The 16,413-nt window shown below is 35.3% G+C and overlaps 1 protein-coding gene across 1 annotated transcript in view; it reads right to left on the reverse strand.

Annotated features, from left to right (window-relative positions):
* Window positions 1-6,006: 6,006 nt before the first annotated feature.
* Window positions 6,007-16,413, reverse strand: part of LOC145993857 (gamma-tubulin complex component 3 homolog) — a 56,373-nt gene continuing 45,966 nt past the window's right edge. The window contains exons 12-16 of the mRNA XM_083129713.1: window positions 15,152-15,356; window positions 13,886-14,021; window positions 12,176-12,396; window positions 10,946-11,203; window positions 6,007-8,635 (exon numbers count right to left, since the gene is read on the reverse strand). Coding sequence (XP_082985839.1) covers window positions 8,462-8,635; window positions 10,946-11,203; window positions 12,176-12,396; window positions 13,886-14,021; window positions 15,152-15,356 — 994 coding nt within the window. The 3' untranslated portion in view covers window positions 6,007-8,461. The remainder of the gene's footprint in view (window positions 8,636-10,945; window positions 11,204-12,175; window positions 12,397-13,885; window positions 14,022-15,151; window positions 15,357-16,413) is intronic.

Here is a 16,413-nt window from a genome sequence, read left to right on the forward strand (position 1 = left end):
TGTTTTCTTTCTAAAAGCAATACGTGTAAATCATTTTCTCAATTTGTTTTATGTATTAATTAACATCAACACAGACGTAAAACTTTTACCTATGTCTATTTGACTATATTTACAATGACGGAACGTGACTCTTTTACTTTTCTATGAAAATAGATACTTCTAAAAGTAACTAAAATATCAACTATCATCTACCTGTTCTTATTAACTTCTCATAAACTAAAAGCTTTAATACATTATCATGAAAACTAAATCAAAATAGTAGCTTTCATTAATAAATAATACATATTCCTTCCGAACTTTTATGCTGCAAACAACTTGATTCTCTGTCTCAAAATGAATAGCTGCTGAGATTTAGATGAGATATGGTTTTGTTCTACACTCACATTAGTTGTTTTTCCAGCACAGAAATTTTTTCCACATAAATAAATGAGATTATTTGTAAACACATTGAAAATATATGCATCATATGAAAAAGCTGATTATTTGTATGTGGTAATAATTAAAAAATAAACGGCCTCGCCATTCTTATAAAACAGATCTAATACTCTACAAAAATTCTTTGCAGGAACCAATAAGTTTGTTAAATGGCACGTTTTTGTTCTATATACACATCCAATTCAAGCATACCCATGAATCACTCATACAAAATGACACCTGACAGCTTCAATATGTACATTAGGGTGCCAAGGAAATGCATGGTAAAAAATAAATATATATTTTTTGTGAGTCTTACCCCCTAAATTTTTTCCTTTTGACCTAAAAATAAGATAAATGCCTTTTTCTTCAAAATTTTTTAATATTTACAGGTCCCTCAAAAGCATTGAACTTTATAATTATTACCAGAAAAAGTGCTGTAAATGAAATTTGACGAAAAGAGGGAACTGCTTGTGATTTTTTAAATATAGTTCAAAAGTTTCTATATGATACAGTTCAATAATTAAAATATCCAATTTTATGTTTTTAATAAATTATCAAAGTTTCTCTTCTCTGAAATGGCAGCACAGTGCTTTCAAAATGGCTACCGTCCACAATCACGTTTTTGTTTTAGGTTTTATTTCCAATGATTTGATAATTTTAGAAGATAAAGCACCAAGACATTTTAGAAGATAAACATTTTAAAAGATAAAGAGTATGAAGACTTTTTTGAAGATGAGGACATTTTAGAAGATAAAGAGTATAAAGACTTTTTAGAAGATAAGGACATTTTAGAAGGTAAAGACAATAGAAATGAACAAATCTTACACAATTTTTTGTTTTATTTAAACAATATTTGTAAAGGATATTGATAAAGTTACCTTTGTTTTATGTTCGATCATAACTAATTAACTACGCAATATGTATATTTGGATAAGTTACTTTTGAAATGAATTATGAAAGAAAACTAACCCTAAAAAAATATCACTTATTTAGTGAATGAGAGAATATTTAAAATTTTTGAACACGTTTTGAATTTATAATCAGGATCTATATTTTTAACATATTTATACGCTGTTACAAATTATAAATGCAATAATTAGGTGCGTTTTTGCTTTCAGGTAGATAGCTGCCATGACTTCACAAATTGGAAAAGACCGTGGAATTTGGTTGATTGGTGGCACTATAGATTTAATTACAGGATGCAAATTGCCATCAAATAGACAAATTTTAGCAAGATTCTTTCATTCTCACACAAATGAAAAGCAGACCATTCAAGAAAGTGCTAGGAGGACAACGATGGAGCTTCTAGAATTGTGGGAAAAGGCGAGAATACCTACTCGTCAAGAATACAATATCATTGTGAAAATTAAAAATTTATATGGACAATGGCAAACATTACAGAAAAATGCCAGTCGAAAAAGTGATACACAGAAACATAAAGAAGAAGCATTTACAGAAGCTTTGGATGATTTGTTTGATGTTGCCCATGCTGATGCCATGAGTCTCATAAAGATCAAGGAAGACAAAATGTTCTTGGAAGCACAGCGAGAAAAAGGAAGGAGGGGAAGTATGGGGCCGGTTGACATAAAGTTAGCCAGACAGGAAGAACGGCGTCATAAGCAAGAATCTTTACAAGATTTAAGAAAGCGCAAAGAAGAGCAGAGAAAGAAGGAGTTGGTGACAACTGATGTTGAAGTGCTTAGTGGCAGCAGTGAGACTGAAAACGATAGTTCATCAGATGATATGGTACCAGTTTTTAGTGCTTCAGCTGAAGATGTCTCACATTCTAAAAAGCAACGCGTGACTAATTTCTTTACTCCAGAGCTGGGCGCTGCTCTGGATCGTACAAAGGTAAGCGACAGAAATGCTACCTATATTTTGGCTGCTGCTGCAAAATCTCTAGGTCACAATCCTGCTGAACTAACTTTAAATAAAGAATCCTGTAGACAGTTTCGAAGACGAAACAGAGAGAACATTGCTACTCAAATCAAAAAGACTTTCTCACCAGACACACTATTGACTGTTCACTGGGATACCAAGCTATTACCCTCTTTGGAAATTCCTCAGTGTGGGGGTTCTGCTAAATCTGTAGACAGAATTGCAGTGCTTGTCTCTGGATGTGGTTTAATGAAATTGCTAGCTGTCCCATCATTACAAAATGGTACTGGTGAAGCACAGGCATTCGCAGTGTATAACGCACTAAGAGATTGGAACTTGACTGATTCTGTTTGTAGTATGTCATTCGATACTACTGCAAGTAATACAGGGAGCAAAAGTGGCGCATGTGTATTGCTTGAGCAGAAGATGAATAAAAAATTGTTATCTTTGGCATGCAGACATCATATTCATGAACTTATCATTGCAAGAGTATTTGAAACATTATTTGAGACCGGTGGAGGTCCGCAAATAAAACTGTTTCAGAGATTTTCATCGGTGTGGAACATTATCAATGTAGAGGCCTATGAAAGCAGTATTAGTGATATAGAGCTAACTGTAAAATTGAATCCGATTAAAGATGACATTTTGACTTTTTTGAAAAACCAGTTGCACATACATCAACCCAGAGACGATTACAAAGAATTGTTGAATTTAGCAATTCTTTTCCTAGGCGACCTATCTAGTGCTGCTAATATTAATGCGCCAGGTGCCTACCATCGTGCAAGATGGATGGCAAAACTCATTTATTGTTTTAAGATCTACCTGTTTCGCTCACAATTTCACCTTACAACCCGTGAACTTTCCCAACTTCGGCAGTTTAATCTGTTCGTTGTGTCCATATATTTGAAGGTGTGGTTTACTTGTCCTTGTGCAGCTTCTGCTCCACAACAAGATCTGGAACTGTTGCAAAAATTAGTTGAATACCGGATTACAAATAAAGCTGTAGCTAATGCAGCACTGAAAAGTTTCCTGCATCAACTTTGGTATTTAAGCGAACACCTAGTAGGTTTGGCATTCTTTGATGATAATGTGTCAGTGGAGAACAAAATTCTGATGGTCAGTGCTCTTTCACGAGATGAAAAAAACGAACCTGCTAAGAGAATCAACCTTGACATTGACAATTGTGACATTTTTTCAAAGCGATTATCTGATTTCGTTACTGTGAACACAAGACATATTTTTGTTGCACTTGATATATCGCAGGACTTTCTTCGAGAGCATCCATCCAAGTGGACATCACTTAATAGCTATTTGGTTGCTCAAGTCAGAGTTAAATCACTTAAGGTGGTGAATGACGCTGCAGAGCGTGGAATTTCACTAATTCAGGAATTCAATCCTATACTAACAAATCAGGAGGAACAGAAACAATTTCTACTGCAGGTTGTGGAAAAGCACCGGCGTGAATTTCCCGAACCTAAGAAGTCGAAACTCGTAGAAAGTGTAACTGCAACAAGTTCCATTGAACATTGAGTTGATGGCTACAAAAAGTTTTGTAATTCACTTACTGACTCTTTACAGTACTTTTTGCTTCAGAAATACTACATTTATGGCTATTAATAACTAGTTTTCACACGTTTTTGTCATGTAAATAAATTTCCCTAAAATTAGTTAATGTAATAAATTTCAAATGCTTTGAGGAAGTGGTAAATATAATTTTTATGTCCTAATATTTTTGGTAGATAATTACTATGCCAAAAGGAACATTTTTGAGGGGTAAGACTTTAAAATTTTTAAACTTCGTTTTTCCTTGGCACCCTAATGTACATATTAGTTAAAGACTCTCTTAGAGAAAGAACATAGATCTCTTAAAGTAGCATATACAACATTACATTAGAAAAAAATAAGTATGTAACACAATAACCTTGTCTACACAATCGCTACTGACTTATTGTATTAGACAGACAACAAGATTAGAAACGAAATGACCTTCAAGCGTAAATTTCTCTTTGTGCAAAAGTAGTCAACCAGTTGCTACTAAGGATGTAAAATTTGGCAATTTTAACGAACCAAAGTCACATTTATAAAACTTGAGGCATAGTGGTATAATTTAAGTCAAGCATGCAGGAACTTGGTGAGAGAAAGATGTGCATACTGGAATTTTGTTTTAAACATTGCAAAAATATAGAACAGGGTGGCCACTCTAGAAACATGATAAAATTCAAGTATAATTCCCAGTTTTCAAGGCTAAATTTTAAAAAATTCAAGGTACAAGCAGATGTTTTCTCTATTTCAACCTTACGTATTACGTATTCAATACATTAAAAATATAAAGGGTTTCTGTGTTTCTGTATCCAAAAATTATAATTAAATGGTATATATACTTAAAATATTTAATTTAGCATAATTTAAATACTCAGACTTGAAATACATCTAAAAAAAAAAGTTAAGTGCCCCCTGTGCTTAGCACCACGCCATGAGGGGAATATGGAGGTAACGCCCCACACTTTCTTGATCCGGTCGTGCGTGGGGTTGATGTGATCAGCATCACGCCCCTGACTGCCTTTACCCCCAGGGTTTCCCCCCCCGTACCCATGTCATTCCACTTCCAACGTTAGAAAAGTTATGAACCGGCCGGGGATCGAACCCGGGACCTTTAGCATGGTAGTCAGATGTGTTACCGACAGAGCCATCACGGCCAACACAAGTGACAAATGTTCGGGATATAATCATGTACAAAAAATTGTTAACTGCATAAGAATTTCAAACTCAAATATACCTAATCAACTTCGAGATTCTTATCTTGCAATAATCTTCCGTTTGTCCGAGAGATTGTTCTGCAAAGGGTGTTAACAAAGTAAACGGATGGAGAGAATTTTGTTTAATTTCCACCCAGATTTCTTTTCTATCCTTGATAAAAATAAAAGTTAAATGGTGAAAAACTTGCCTCAGAACATTTATAAATATGTACAAATTCAATGAGGTTTGGATTAATAAAAGTTGCAATTTCTCACGTCCACGGAGAAAAATCCACGCAGAATTCAAGCATAATTCCCGGAGCCAATAATTCACGCACAATTCCCAGAATTGAAGGAATTCCCGGCTGTAGAAGTACAGGTCAAATTGTAAAAAATGGAAGAATTGCCTAGCATAATTATTTGCATGGGATTAAATAATTAAAAGTAGGGCTCAATCAATACCAAGGTATTGGGGAATTGGTATTGAATTTACTCACCAATAGCAATAACAATAACGCTGGTGAAACAGCCTGTTAGGGCCTACCTACCGACTGAAAGCTTCAATCCCACATGCCTCAGCAGAGGTGGGCGATCATCCAGCAAGTTATGGAGTGATGTGTGGAGAGTGCAATTAACCCGCAGTTATTGTTGTAGGTTTTCATGACCAGGTTATGCTACTCATTCGTAGCTCCCCACTTCGTCACAATGGTGGGTGGCCACCAGTCCAATACACAGGCTGAAATCTCATGAGAAAAATTCCCAGGAGACTCAAATCAGTGCACGTCCCGTAGCCTCCCAAAACCTGACACCTTGGACCGACCACACAGACGCAGTGCGGGATACTAACCAATACTGATACTTTTCCAGATTTTGCAAAAATGCTGTAGGACACTTCAAGAGTCTGCAAAAATTCTGCGGAACAATTTACTCCAAATATCATATAAATTATGCACAATGAATAATATTTTTTTGCAGGAAAAAATGTGTGGAGCTTTAGAATTTGTTTCTCTCGTATTATTAATATTTTAAAGCAAAACTCTGGTAAATTGCTATGGCATAGTTTCAATTGAAATCATATGCGTTAAAATTTATAGATATCCTGAAGTGTCACAGTTTCCAAAAATCTGCATTAGTGGAAGTTGATAAGAGCATTGGTTCAAAGTGATATTGAATCACCCTAGTTAAAAGTAATACACTTCTGATAGCTATTAATTTACTTTCCTTTTATTATTACTATATTATTATTGTTTCTACAATGCTGACAACTACACAAACAATTTGAATGCAGTTTGAGAATTAAAAAGGGTACAGAATTTTTACACCCTAATGTGACAAAGCAGGAATTTTGAGATTACAATGTATTTGTTGCTTATTTTTTGGACTGATTCCAATATATAAGCAGTTGCAATATGCAAGTTTATTTATTAAAATTCTGATATCTGGGAAACATCTCAAATTAGTTTATTTTGTTATTTTTCACATTCGTACTTACCTACTCTGCATTGCTAAGGATTCTTTAAGGTGGGATTTCGCTTTTATCACGAAAATTGTTCCACATATCGAGTAATTATTGTTCGTTGCTTTTTCGCTTGTGTTACACACAACATGGCAGGCAAATCTTGACTATCATCTATCATCAGTGGGTATGCAGTGTTTCCAACCTTCTTCACCGAAAAATAACTACTTTCGTGTTACTGATTTTGTATTTTTTCCCGGGTTCGAAAACCCCACGTGTAGCCCCACAAGTCATTCATAAATAGCCCCACGAACCATGCACGGCAAGGTTAGTTTAGGTAAGGCAAACATAGTTAAAATTGTCATCTTCTTGCAAAACAATGGCATGGTTGGAAACACTGACCGGGGGTTACGTCACCAAATGCACGGAACATCTGATTCACGTAGTGGAAGGTAATGGAGGAAAGAGCTTTTGTGCATCAGAGAGACATTAATGTCGAAAAATACATGATTTACCAGCTGAATAAATTGAACGAAGGGTGAAAACACTTCCACGACCTTTCAAAAGTCTACAGAAACTCAGTTCCGTAAGTACTTTCTCCTGTAAAATTGAAGAAATACGTTTCCCGGAGATCAGAATTTTAATGTTTATTTTACAGAAAAATGTAAGATCTTCTGTTTGGGTATTATAAATATTCTTTGATATGTTACACTGATTCAGTAACAGTTGTCACGTATTTACAAGAACAAAAAGAAAACAACTCTAAAGCTACATTTTATACGGTTTTTCCCCTTTCAGAAGAACACCACAACACTGTACTGAATTAAATTTGCCAGATCTTGATTTATATTTCCTGTATGATCAAACAAGTAAGAAATTGAATATCGAAAGTGGTGTAAATATCAGAATTATACCAATTCTGTCATATTATTTACCTTTGTTGTGAAATGAGCACAGCTTGGATGCTTAGGCAATAATTATGAGTATCTGAACAAATTTAAAACTTTAGATAAGAATATGGTCACCAATAGCGACAAAATCAGTAAGACAATAAGCATGGAAGAAATTCAATTGGAGGCAGGAAGTGAATGATGTTATGTCAGCTGACGAATATTCAGAACCAACAACCATCTCAGAGATCTAAAAAATACATTACATAAGAATACCTGCTTAAATAGGAATACATGCATACAAAAATGTCCTTTTTTTAAAATATGAGAGAGTAATTTATTTTGTAACAGATATAGTTCAAAAAAGAAATTGTCAAAATTGCTGCCAGAAAAAGGTAATTGCAATAAAATTTATCTTGTATGCAACATTAAGCATGTGAAACTAAAGTTTTATGCTATCCAGACAGTTTTCAACTCCTTGATATGATTGAATTTTACCAAACTTAGTATCTATAATTTACTTACATAATTTTGAAGCAGAAGACAAAATTGACCTTGGAAAATAATTTTACATATTCATAAAAAAAGCCTCTACATTCTTAGTTGCAACTGGCCTTGAGAAAAACAATTTGATCACAATTACTAATAAAATAAACCAATGTGTCTGTGTATAAGACAAGAACAGATATATCACAACCACCTGTATACAAGGCACGATAACTTGACAAGCACTGCAAAAGCAGCTCAAGTTGCCAACGTTTGACAGATTCAAGTATCGAGCTTAATTATTTTTTTAAAAAAAATAACAATTTCACTAGTGGACAATGTAATATACGAACCGAGCACGTTACAGGTGAACACATTATATATTGCCAATAAATCCGATAGCAAATATATCATTTGTTTGGAAGAACAAATCATAGCTACTGGAAAAAAGATTAATAAGGGGTGAAAACAGTCTCAAACACATATTTGTACTCAATACACAATATCCAGCTCCTTGCAAGAATAATTTAATGCATCTAGCATGGATGCTTCATTACACAGCGAGCAGGTGCCTTATTGCACCTGCGAGGTACCCTGGATCACTTGCCGAAACTTCCATACACGCTCAAGCGACGGTGCTGGTACGTCATGGATTTCTTCAGTTTTGCATCACGTCGCTTGTAGTGCTCATTGAAGTCCAGCCGGAAGCTAAGTCCTTGCAGGCTGACATCAGGTTGTTCGGCGAGCCGAATGAGGAATTTGTGCACAACATCCTGTGGGGAAGTAAGAGAACAAATGTTACGTGTACTATAAAGCAATTCCCTGCATATTGTCACATGTCATGACTAGAGCCCGGAACTTTGGAAAAATGCCCTTTTTTTCCTGCTGCATTTATTGAGACGTTTATTACGGTGTTGCTAACGAACAAGCTCTTTCATTCTGCCTATTTCGTACCCTACTGATCATCATCATCCTTCGCCGTTTCCTGCCTTTGGCTGGATCAGCATAGAAGTCAAGCCTCTCCATTTTCTTCTAGTCTTCCACCATTCCTCTCTTTCCATAGTGTTCCAAACTTGTCCTCTTCTCCTAACACTCTCCACTATCCACTTTGGCCTTGTTCCCACTCCTAGTGCATTGTAAGCTCTTACTTTGTGTCAAACAAATAGATACCCTACTGTCTATTTTTAATTTCAATGCCTTTCTTGCAGGTTTTAATGTATTTTGGATTTTTTTTTATTGTATATCACTTACTTTTCAAAAACATTATATACTAGCACATTATGGTGTTGCCATAGACAATTACTAAGCTGGAAAAGGTCCATGGAAGCCTTCGGTGCAGCAGCTGTACGAGGGTAAAACAGGTTAGCTGTTGCAGAAAAGTGGAGTGCAAATGTGGAATTGAAAAAAATTGAAAACAATTTGCGATAAATGTGGAAATTCTTTTCTTGACGATATGAATCAGGTTACAATAGCCTGTTTCATGTATGGTCCTATTACTTCTGTCAAAGTAGAGAGATCATTTTCTGTAATGAAAAGCATTCTTTCTGATAAGATGCCTATCAATGATGTTGAAAAAAAAAAGTGGTTATGTGGGATCAAGGAAACAAAGTAAAATAAAAATTTTATTTCCATGTAGTTTGTAACATTTTGAATGAAATTATAGGTACAGTGAAACCCCAATATTACATTCCTGCATTATATGTTTTCCCGCTTAATTCGTTCATCCAGTTAGGTCTCAGCAAAACGTCATGTAAAATAATAGGATGTTCACCTCGATTTTACGTTCTCTCTGACTCCCGTTTCCCGCTTTATACGTTTTCCGAGCCGTGACGATGTCTTAAAATTTGGCAGAAACTTGTTCTGTTGACTACGTGACTTCTCCCTCCTTTTTCTTGCTTTTGCAGCTGTTTCATTCATCACGCAACCTTGAACTTCCAGATGTTAGGCTTTTGTGCGAGAGGAGGGAGCAGCGATGCCAACCCTAGCATAATGGTGCTAAACCTAGCATAATTTAACAGTCTTTGGCACCTAGTACCCTGTGTTTGGCATAACATCCAAATCTAGCATAATCTTAGTCTGTGGCATAATCTGCAACCGTCGGTAGATATTAACCTCAAAGGAAAGTGCTCTGAAGAAGTAAAAATAAAAGTAACTGCACATCTTTATTTCAGGAAGTGGACATATTTCCAACAAAAGAGAGTAAACATAGAAATGCATTGTATGAGCATTTGAAAGTTGTAAAAAACTAGCACAAAAGTGTGTGTCTAGTGAGGTGGTGTTGGAGGTGGCAATGGGTTAATAGATCCTTCCATATAACGCAAAAAAATGCAGTCGTATATGAATTATACCATAGATTATAAACGGCCTCCCCCGGCAGTAATTAAAAGGTAAAGAAGCTTATAATGTGTCATGTCATCTTCCCTCTCCCCATCTGCTAGAAATAATTTGTGAAGAATTTTTACAAATTTACTGAGCCACACGCCCTAGTTCAGGGTGGCTACTCTAAGACCATGATAAAAATCAAGTATAATTCCCGGTTTTCAAGCTGAACTTTCCAAAAATTCAAGCAGATGTATTATACATAATATTATGTATTACGTCAACCTTACGTATTACCACCTCTCAACATCCACACACTAATAATAATAATAATAATAAGTCGTCATCAAAACTGACACTTGAGTTTCACCACTCCCTTATGCTTTCCCACATTTTACGTTTCCACGATTTTGCATCTTTTTATTTAATGGCCCCTGAGCGAGAGAGAGAGCGAGAGAGAGAGAGAGAGAGAGAGAGAGAGAGAGAGAGAGATAGATCAAAGTTTTTCAGAAAAGTTCATCTAGTGAACAAACTTAAAGACATCACAATCTACATGAGGCATGTGACCACCACATGTCCCTTTGATTTGTAATGCCCACTAGGAAAAGACAATGGTGGTTGGTGATGAAATTTCATGTATGGAAGGATCAACCAAAATAAAAATAAAAATGTTGCGATGATGTAAACTGATCCCCAAACTATGTTCCCCTGTCCATCTGTTGGGAGATGTAGGGGTGTTTACTGTCCCTAGTAAAAATGCTTACCTGATAACTTTGTGCAATGATTCGAATCTGTGCTCTCATGGTTGGTATAAATCCATGAATGAATTCTTGTTGCCTCTTAAGTCTCTTCACATCGTCCCCAGCAGACGCTCCATCCCCTCTCTCTGATTTCTTCTCCGAACACTCCTCCGTCTGGTTCCTCAGCTCCAACTCTTCCAGCGCGCGAGTGTGCAGCTTCTCCTGTTGATTCTGCAGCTGCAGAATCAAGTCGTAAACTGCTCGCAGTCGGGTGAGAAGTTCCTGTACAGGTGGCAAACAAACATTTTTCAAAATCGTAAAAGGGAACCCCCTTTATAATAATTCTCACTGCTTCCCCATTTCTATAGAACATCTTTTCCCCCTTAAAACTGTTCTAACTAAATTTACTTGTTTGGGGAATAAAAGATGGCGATGATAATTACGTAAGCAAGTTACTAACTTTCTCAACGAAACTTACTTGTAGAGGTTCTATTAATTTCTGTGGCCTCTGCCAACTCGTTCGAATTCCCAAGCAGATGGTTAACAGAATCTCTACAAGTACGTTTCACGGAAAAAGTTAGTAACTCACGTCTAATTATATTTACTTCTTTTGCCTTTGGGCCCCGGGTTCAAATCCCAGCTTGGACATGGATGTTCTATGTACGTGGTCCTTCATGAATTTTGTATCATCACTCATCCTCACCTTCACATTTGGCCAAAAGTGGCAGAAATTGAAAGTGAAATAAATCAATCTTTTGCCTCTGCATTCAATAAGTATTAAAATTGCATTTTAATGAAAGATATTTCTTTAAGTTGGAGGTATTTTAGACTTTTCCAGACCACTCTATAATGACTGAACATTCATGTTTCGGGAAAAGAAAGACTTTGTTACAAATTAGGTCCCAAGAGGATTGTGGCAATAGCCAGTGAAATTAATAGAACTTCCCAAAAACTAGACTGATATAGTAAAACTTTATTATTATTAAACATTCGCACAGAATCAATGTGTAATTCCTGGAATCCCAAGGCAGGAAAAACCCTGAATATCCACACAATGAGACCGGAAATGGAAAAATCAGGTAAAGCCAGGGCTGGCTTAGTTCATATAAAAATTACATTACATGCCATAGATGCAGGTTCAAATCCTGCTTGAGCCTATACTTTTTTTGTAAGTTTAAATTAATTCAGCACAAATTAAAAGTATAACAAGGGTGTTGCAAAGAAACTGTACTGAATTATGTCATTGTTTCTTACCTTTGACCCTTCATCGAGCAATGCTCTGGCTACAATGGTATTCAGGAAGTTTTCATGTGCGGTGATAACATCATCAAGAGCTTCAGCCTGCTGAACTTGTCGGATGAGAACATCCCATGAGCACTCCAGCACCTCAAACAATATGTAATATTGCATCTGATGTATGAAATGCACCATCTCCGATGTCAGAAGATGCATCTGTTGCAAGATGGGAGCCAGCTCTAGAAAAGTTATTGAGAATACATACTTATTAAATACCAGTTACTAGAAATAGAGCAGATGTGAGTGCACCAGTAAAATTAATGAGTATTTTACAAGTGTAAAAAGTAAACTACCCTTCTCATCTCTTTCTCTTTGCACTCTATTTGACCATTTAACAATGAAGTCCACATACAGTTGCACTCTTGTCCTGAAGAGGAAATGTGCTTCTGACGTTTTATCACAAGATTCGTTGCTCAATTTGTGCCTTGTTTGGACTGCATCAGTACTGCAAACTTTTGGGGTATTTACATGTTGCTTTACTTTGGTAAATATTTTTTTGCTCCGAAAATATCAACGACAAGTAAGTAATTTTTGCGAAGAGTACCACACACATATCAGGCAACATGCAGGTACCATTTTGTACCCTTATATCACGATGCTGTCTAAGTGGAGGCCAGCAAATTTTGAGAAATTTTGTATTAAAAACAACTTTTTGACTTTCTTCTTCTTGGTTTTTCTTTTCTTATCACAGGCTTATAGCCTAATTTGTACTGAACAAGGTATGATTTTTAACTCTACCATTCATAGTTTCAGATATTAATTTATATTTAAAACAGTATGGAATTTTAACGTTTCACTGAAAACATGCTCGGCATTAGCAAAAATATTAGGGCTAACCCGTGATTGGTCACGGGTGAGCTCCATGCTCACTTTAAATTTTAATTAAGTACCATTTAAACAGTATTTAAAGTATTGGCCTGTGATGCTCTTTAGCTGCCTTTAGAATGTCACAAGGTACTTGATCACATTCAAATGAGATGACATGAACGACAATATGAGAGAGACCATTGTTGTGGAAGGAATGTAGTCCGATTGAGCACAGAGCTCATACCCGAACACATTACATTACACTTTATTTTGTGCATTATTTAATCAATAAGTTTACACTGTGGTGAGTTTTCGTACCTATATGTTTGAGAAGAGTCTAAGTGATTTCATATTATATCAGATTTGTGTAGCACAGATGGAACTATAGTTCTTCAGGGCAGTTTTGAGGAACATGCGATTTTTGTTTGTGCTCAGAACTGTCTGCTTTGACGATCTGTTACTCTAAAAACAAATAAACATTTTGAAACAAAAATGTTATAAAGAAGAAGGGATATAATAAACAGATCACAAAAAGTACCAAAATAAATTTTAAAAAAGTAAAATGTGGTGCAATATGCCAGAAAAGCAAGAGTGAACATGGCGCTCACCGGAGACTGACAACATGACTCAAGCCAGCGTAACCGATCCTGGGTTAACACAGGTATTGGTAGTCTACGATGGAGATGGTAGTGCTTCACTGCTTGGCTTGCTTATGCCATCTCCATCCTAAGTGCCAAAACCTGTGACAATGAAGGGAGGAAGAAAGAAAGAAAGAAAAAGGAACGTGGAAATACAGAACTTTACCACACACTAGTGACTGAATTATTCTTTCAAGACCAAAATTTCCACTAATATGCTCACCTGGTATTCTCCTCAGCATTTTGGAAGATGTTGCTTGCTTTTTCCACATTCCTGACAGAATCCACTCCATTCTCTTGGCTCGCCAAAGGGCATTGAACAGCCTCAGATACATCATCATCGCATTAGGTGTGAATATCTGCAAGGAAAAATGTTATATTTGAGTATAGTGAATTATTTTTGACAGTGAAACCCCAGGATATATTCTAACCATATAAATAAAAATAAATAAATAATTTTTAAAAAATAAAAAAACAAGGAAATTGTTATTTTGATTTTAAAATAATTACTACAAAACTGTTATTTTCTTAGAAAACAATTTACAGAAGAATTTATGGTAAAGCTGACTAAAAAATAATAAATGCAAGGAAAACAAATAAAGTGGACTTTCTCTATAATGGATGCCAACCAATGGGTAAAGTTAAAATATCTGTTGTTTGGAAATAAACTTAGAATGATACAAATACTCAATAATAAAAATATGTTTCATGCATTTAAATTATTTTAATCTTTTCCACATTTAACAAACAAAATAAAATATGTCAGGCATGTAAAATTACCATAATTAGTTCTAGTATATACACAACTTAACAAAAGTTATCAAAGTTTCTCTTTCTTGTAAACATTTATGATTTTGAAGTTTTCCTTTAAAGTTGATTGTTTGCATGTCTGCGGTGTAACAAACATGTCACAAGATAAAAATGGCATACATTTTCTTAAATACTTGAACAATTAGGTGTTCTTCAAGCACGAAAAATTCTTAAGTGTAGCTGCCACTGAAGCATCATCACAACTTCTGCACGGAAAATACATACATTTTGCATATATTTCAATTTCAGAAATTGTTGTTTCTCATGGCTGCTGTTTGAAAGTTTTAAATCTGTACTGAATGATAGTTTTTGGAGTCCACGTCCATTTTTCGTAAGTAAATCTCCAAATCTAGTGCAAAATATGTCCATTTTGTTGTTGGTTTTGTTTCAAGTATCCTGGCTTTGTAAAGTAAATTTATAAAAACAGCAAAACCCATTCCAATCCCCTGACTGCATACATTAATTAAGAAGAATGAACAATTCATCTCCTCCTCATGAAATTTTTCTACTTTCATTTTTTAATTTAGTACAATATCATTTATGAGTATCGCTAAATTAGCACTTTATCTGTATTGGTAAAATATACTTATCAGATCATCCTTACACTATTCAGATACATATGCAGATGACTGTAAATCTAAAATAAAATGCCATTAGTAAATATTGTGGAAAGACCTACCGTTCCTATAGGGCCATCCACAAGGTAATCTAAGCTGAACACATCCCATCCGGTGTCCCCTGGTGAAACATCCAAGAGTCTCACATCCAGGCGCTTCAATATGTCTTGATCCTCAAACTGGGCATTTGTGGCACGAACAGCCGATTCCAGTATGCCGGACAGGTTATGTGGATACAGGTGAGAAGCACTTTTGCAAAGTTCTGGTCTGTAATGAGAGTAGTTTTTTCTATTGTATTTGTCATGCCTATATTTTTCAACTTAACAAAAGCATAAATTTAGAAACAAGAAAAAAGTTGAGATATGTTCCTTTACCTTATAATTTGGCACACATTGAAGGTATACTACGTAGAATTTAAATGGAAAATACAAGCTTGAGTTCGAGTCTTAGTCAAACCTGCATTTTAAACCTTTAGCGGACAGACGGTTTCGAGCAAAACCAAATTATTGTGTTTGGGACCTCCACGTGCCAGTATTCACACATCATATCTTGGAAACTCCTTTGTTCATTAGTATATATATGAAGGTATGACATACATAAACTACAAAAAAATACATCAATTGTTACTGTTATTAACAAGTGGAGATTGAAAAAGCACTGTTACCCTTCATAATATTATGGGATAGATTTATAAAAATTGCTATAACTTCTAAACCTCTGCTGTTTTTCTTTAAAATTTAAATTTTACATGTAATGATGTGTAAAAAGCAACACTTTACACAACGTGTGACGATCAAGGGTCCAGGGGGAAAATTTGCCCCAACGTGGCAATTAAATTGCCATTTCTTGAAAACTACACACAATATTTCAGTTCTGTCTTTTTGTTCATTTGTATGCCACTAAAGGTATTACATATTCAAATTACAAAAGAATACATCCATTTTTAATATTGTAATTCCGGAAATTGTTTCCGTAAAGTGGCAACACTGCTGCTCTTATACGTTACTATTTTTTTCCACAAGAAGTATAATTCTGTTTTCAATGAAAGTTTGCATAGTTGTAAGAGTGTACCACTATGTACTACAATTGTTTTAAAAACTTAGGTCTATTGTGGTGACAACAGGAAGCATTTTTTTAATTCAATTTTTTTCTTGTTCTTCCGTTAACACTAATTATTGGGAAGTACAATGTATATTTTTCACCTCTGCTAAAATCTCTCTCTTTTCTAAGAAAACCAAAACTGATTTCATATCTGAACAACAATTAGTTCTCAAGTCACATTCTTCTTTCTAGAAAGCACGCACTTGAAAAGTCCCCACCTGGT

The sequence above is a fragment of the Lepisma saccharinum genome, chromosome 10, assembly GCF_977018435.1.
Source record: "Lepisma saccharinum chromosome 10, izLepSacc3.1, whole genome shotgun sequence".
In the NCBI taxonomy this organism is placed as follows: Eukaryota; Metazoa; Arthropoda; class Insecta; order Zygentoma; family Lepismatidae; genus Lepisma; species Lepisma saccharinum.